At 41.5% G+C, this 5,577-nt stretch overlaps 1 protein-coding gene across 2 annotated transcripts; it reads left to right on the top strand.

Annotated features, from left to right (window-relative positions):
- Positions 1-504: 504 nt before the first annotated feature.
- Positions 505-4,309, top strand: srsf5a (serine and arginine rich splicing factor 5a). 2 transcript variants are annotated; one of them, XM_079473536.1, is made up of 8 exons: positions 505-811; positions 1,423-1,566; positions 1,655-1,725; positions 1,817-1,933; positions 2,026-2,095; positions 3,340-3,413; positions 3,490-3,597; positions 3,678-4,309. In XM_079473536.1, the coding sequence occupies exons 2-8, from the start codon at positions 1,441-1,443 to the stop codon at positions 3,919-3,921; spliced, it is 810 nt and encodes a 269-aa protein (XP_079329662.1). In that variant the 5' UTR covers positions 505-811; positions 1,423-1,440; the 3' UTR covers positions 3,922-4,309. The 2 variants fall into 2 exon arrangements, with proteins under 2 accessions (XP_079329662.1, XP_079329663.1); XM_079473537.1 differs by having other exon boundaries at positions 520-801.
- The last annotated feature ends 1,268 nt before the right edge of the window (positions 4,310-5,577 follow it).

Raw genomic sequence — 5,577 nt, forward strand, 5'->3', positions numbered from 1 at the left:
CAGGATAGCATGGCATTGCAAGTAGTTACTTAATTACTTCTGGAGTAAAATGGGAAATGCGTTTTTGGCGACTTATTTATATAACCGAATTTGCAATATGGGCCTATTTACTGTTATTTTCACAAAGTAGTACTTATCAACATGTTGGACCGTTTTGTATTCGATTATTTCTTGTTTTATCTAAGCTGAGGCCACAACTGATAACTTTTACTAGACATCCCGTTTTGTAGGCATGGTCCACCGATGCCCTTTTGCCTCGGTTATTATTTCTCGTTTTGATGTGGTTAATTCCAAACATTTACAGGTGATGGATATTTAAAAGAATAAAACAAATCAAGAAATTAAATTGAAGATATTCATTGCCCTCGTATGTTTGAAAAGGGAGATTATCTGAGCCCGAAGAGCTTTTTAACATATCGTTTTTATTTAAAGAGTTAAAAGACAATTGTTAATCACTTTGCCCATGTGACTCTTGATTTGTTCCACAAGACTAAAAAATCACGTGATGCGACGTAATGTCCTGTACCGGTTCTCAGTGGAACAGACCAGCTCGAGCAAAATGCTGCGGGAAACAATTTTGAAAATGTTTAAAGTCTAAATATCTATCAATATTTTATGTAATTTAACGGTATACCGACAAACGTGTACACCGCGGTTTTAAAGCTCACGCCATTTGTTTCAACTTGTTTATTCACACATGCACGAGCCCGTCTTTCCCCTCCCCCTTAAGCGCGTCACCCACATATATACTCGCGCACGTAGCTGCGTCTACTAGTCTCGAGACCATCGCCATTTTGTACGGTAAGGAGAGGTGAGCGCATGAAGCCGAATGTTTGGAAATAATTATAATAGATATACTAAAATAGCTTGTTTGTGTGTAGTTTAGTTTATTAGTCGACTGTGCATTGCATTATGTGGAAAGATTTGCCATATTTACTGTTTATCTTCGAGTAAACGTTTCTGCGCATGTTAACGGGGCCTAGGCCGCCCGACTGAACCATGCCGTGCAATCACGCGGGAATTATTGTCTGAAATTTGGTTATATTTTAAAACTGCAAGGTTATAGGTAAAGTTATCGCAACGCACGGATGTTCTTTCAACGTAGATCAGTATAACATCAACGGTTTATTTTACGTTAATTTGTGCACGGTTTAAAAATGTTGCGCGCACACGCGTTAAGGGCAGAGAGTTGAATGTGTAACGTTAACTATTGTTTTACACACAATCTCGCTTGTAAATCGTATTCTTGGATGCGCATTAATGATTCACGTGAACAGTTTGGACTTTATAAATGATTATCCAGTATCTGGTTAATCTTAGCAGATGGCCAGTGTGTTACCAGCAGGGCGGCGATAAGTCGCTTTGCAGGCCAAAGTTATTTTCGTTAGAGCATTTTAAGACGTTCTCGCATTTAATTCTCAGATTTGCTCAACTTTAATCATGAGTGGATGTCGCGTGTTCATCGGCCGCCTGAGCCCCCATGCCCGTGAAAGAGACGTGGAGAAATTCTTCAAAGGCTATGGACGCATCCGAGAGATTAACCTGAAGAATGGCTTTGGCTTTGTGGTAAGAATCGCCATGATCTTTGTGCACGGTATTATTCACAAATCTTGTAATATTCGTGTCTCACCGACCCCTGCTGTTGTTTTTTCAGGAGTTTGACGACTACAGAGATGCAGATGATGCAGTTTATGAGCTAAATGGTAAAGAACTATGCAGTGAGAGGTAAGACCGAATTGATTAAAATGTCTTTGGTATACGTGTAGGTGTTTGTTTAGTGAGTGTGGATGTTAAATGATGTTACCATGAACACCAGGGTGACCATCGAGCATGCCCGCTCTCGCCGTGGAAGAGGCGGTGGCCCGGGAATGGGAGGAGGACGCTTCTCTCCACGTTTTGGTGGATATCGTCAGTCTCGCAGTGGGGGTTCCAGGTATGTCACCGTTGGTTTTTGTTTTATACCGAACAAGACTAGTTAAATAAATGATAATGGTCCTAAAGAGTAAACCCCTAATGTTTTACCAGGTATGGCCCACCAGTGCGCACGGAGCACAGAATCATTGTGGAGAATCTGTCTTCGCGTATCAGTTGGCAGGTGAGCTCCCCTGTGTGCTAACAGAAGCAGAAACCAGCAGTGCAGAAGCCTGCTGTTGTAGAGTCTTACCTTTATTTCTTTTTACTTTGACAGCAGTACAACACCACCACCTTTTGTTTACTTAGTAACTGTTAAACACTCATTCAATGTTACTTTGAGTAACCTGGAAATACAATTTCCTCTTCACCTCAGCCAAACCTTGCTTAAGTGAAATGATTGCTTTTAATGTTAAAAGGTTCTCTAACCCAGACCATGTTTTTCAAACCTTTTCTTTAACAGCTGTGCTCTGGTATTCTTTAATTGGAGTTGCATGCACAGCCTGCGAGGTGCATAGCGCCCTCACCTGGTTGTGTTCTGAGTAGTGTCCCTCTGGTGCCTCACCCGACACGCAGTGTCTGCTGGTCTAAGTCTTGGCTGGGTCCGTAGCGCCAGAAAGAGCCGTAGAACAGGATAGCCTTAGAGGAGCTGGGTAGCCGCTCTCTGGAGGGTCTGTGATGTCAGATCTGCTCCATCCCCCCGCTCTGATGTTTGGGTCTTATTCTGTTGGTGCTGAAGCGGGGAGGGGTGCAGGGTTTTGGCCCCCTCCCCATCCTCTCTCTCTCTGGTGGGGTCCGTTCTTACGGAGGCCGGATGGGTCGAGTCCGAGGTCGTTTTAATGCTTCGTTGCTTCCGTTTGCTATTTGGACAAGTGGCTCTTTGCTAATGCCTTCTGTGGTTTGGAACGGTAAGTAGCTCATTACACTGGATAGTTACATGGTAAAGAAGGTTCTGTCATTGAGCTCAAATGGAAAACGATATATTCAAATCTGGAGTTAGATGTAAATGGAGAACGATTCCACAGATTGCTGAAAGGTTCCAGGCCGTAGTTTGTGAATATGCAAAAATCTACATCACAAAGCGAGAACATGTTCGCAGAACTAGTTTGTTGAGCCCCAGGCGCGTCTCTTCCAAACAGACCCATGCTTCCCGTCGTTTCACACAATCTAAAAGAATTGTGGTGCTGAAAATGCTCTGGTAGTTTTATAACTGGGCAAATGTCGTTTCGAAACATCCGCCGGTAAGGTGACATCTGTTGAGGGAGCTTTCTACAGGTGCACACTACAGCACCACTGCACACTGTAGTTGTGTATATGTGGAGCTCTCAGAGCAGATGCTGCAGAATGTGGTGTTTTTTTTTTGTGTGGGTGCTGAAGCTTCAACGTGTCAGTGGTTGGGGAATTAACGGCCGCATGCTTTTCCTACAGGATCTGAAGGACTTAATGAGGAAAGTGGGAGAAGTGACCTTTGTGGATGCACACAGGACCAAAAAGAACGAGGGGTAAGTTCACAATTGTTTGTGTGTAAAGACTGATATGACTGACATTTATTTAACAATATTTAACATGGTCTTCCAGGGTGGTTGAGTTTGCTTCTCACAGTGACATGAAGAATGCCATCGAAAAGCTGGACGGGACGGATCTTAACGGACGCAAACTTAAGTTGTATGAGGATCGCAAGAGGAAGTATGTATCTTGAAGTTACTCTTGACTGTCAGTGATCGCTTTTGCATTCAATTAATTGTGTTTGTTTTTATTTTTATCAGCAGCCGTAGCAGGAGCCGTTCCCGAAGCAGGAGCAGCTCTCGTTCCCGTTCGCCCAGTCGGAGTCGCAGTCCTGAGCGTGGAAGCAAACGCTCCCGTAGCCGCTCTCCCAGTCGCACTCCAGAGAAGAAGTCCAACAACCGTTCTCCCTCCCGTTCTCCCTCTCCGGCACCAAGGAATCAGAGCAGGAGCAGAAGCAGAAGCCGGAGCAGGTCCCGGTCTGCCTCTGCAGAGAGTCAGCACTAAATTGTTTTTGTCAATGTGTGTGTGAAACTGGATGAGGTCCATGCCACCCGCCCCACTTTTTGTGGCCTATGTGGAATTGTGCTACTTTAGTGTAAATTACTGGCCGTGTGTTAGCTGAATGAATGTGTATGATATTATTTGTTTGTTTCTTAATGCTGAAAAGCAATGTGGGTTTAGGTAATGGAGTGGGATAAGATTAAAGACAAATTTTCACAGTCTTGTTTAATTTTAATTTTTTTGATAATCCTGGAGTACTTCTGTAAAGAACTGTAATTTGATTTATTTTTCAGCGTGCATGCTTAATTTGAGTCTTCATGGTTGTTGAGCAGAAGGTTACAACATGTACATACACTCTGGAATAAAGTATATTGGTATTTGGAAAATCAGACCTGGTCTTCCTAAATGCTCAGAAATCTTAAGTTTGTTTGATCTAAGGGTTTAAAATGTTTGCATGTTAAATTTGATAGTTAAAACAATTTGCTATTGGTGATTTTTAAACATCTATTTGTTCTGTACTTCTTTAAACCGAAGTGTTTACTTTCGTTTTGAGCGTCCTCCAGGAGGCGCTGTTCAACTAGCAAAAAGAATGGTTTGGCTACCAAGACTAGGCATTCGAAACCTTTAGTTTTCTGGTCAACTTGTATTTAAAATGGAGGAACATGCACCATTACATTTAGCAGGGAGCAATAAACGATGTCATGCAATGGTCAAATAGGTGCTAATGCATATATAATAGACTACTACATGCAAATTAATTTGTGTAGAGTTCCTGCGATTCTCGTATGTGTATAATTTACGATGATTTTGTGTCTGCGAAGATTAATACTATACCCCAAGAAAATCATGAACACTAAAAACACAAGATCTGTTGATCTAATCCATACGTATTTCACCGCAATAAGACTAAAGTCTGTATTTTATATATTGATGATCTTTGCTATGAAGACCCTGGGAACCGTATGCAGAGTATGAATAGGAAAAATGACTGTAGTATCACATCATGCAGCGTCCAAGGACGAAAACACATACCCCTGCTCTTTATGCCTCCGCCTGTTTTTCTTTTTTCTCTCCTCGTAAAGCGGGTGTCCTCGGTACACTGCGACGTTTCGTCCTCAAGGGCAAACAGATGAAATCAAACTTGGAACAAACAACGTAAGTGCATCGATATCAGATGTCTGACAACTGTGCTTTTCTGAAGAGAATAAACCAGTCATTTTCGTGACAGGCGGAAAACTGTTTATTATTGTACAATTAACTGCCAAATTTGTTTTTTATAAAGCTTAAGTGCAAAAAAAGTATGTGCCTTCCGGTTCATATTTTAATATAGCGGTATATGTCTGCTATCTTTGCTAAATAATAATTTGAGCACGATTCTGTAAGGGGACTATTTTAATTATTTTTATGAAAGGGACATAAGACCGATCACCATTTAGTGTGCAAATTAATACCAAAAAGGAGACCGATGGAAAATTGGTACGCACGTTTGACAAAATCACAGGAAGTTTTTTTCCTCTTCAATTTCTTTAAAATATAATTCGCTTAAAATGTACCGTTAACTAAAAACAAAATACCAGTAAATACATGTACATTCGAAACTATCTATTTGTAGTTTTGTCAGGAATTGATTAAAAAATATGACGTCCAACTGTCTTCGAT

This window comes from Barbatula barbatula (assembly GCF_947034865.1).
Source record: "Barbatula barbatula genome assembly, chromosome: 14".
NCBI lineage: Eukaryota > Metazoa > Chordata > Actinopteri > Cypriniformes > Nemacheilidae > Barbatula > Barbatula barbatula.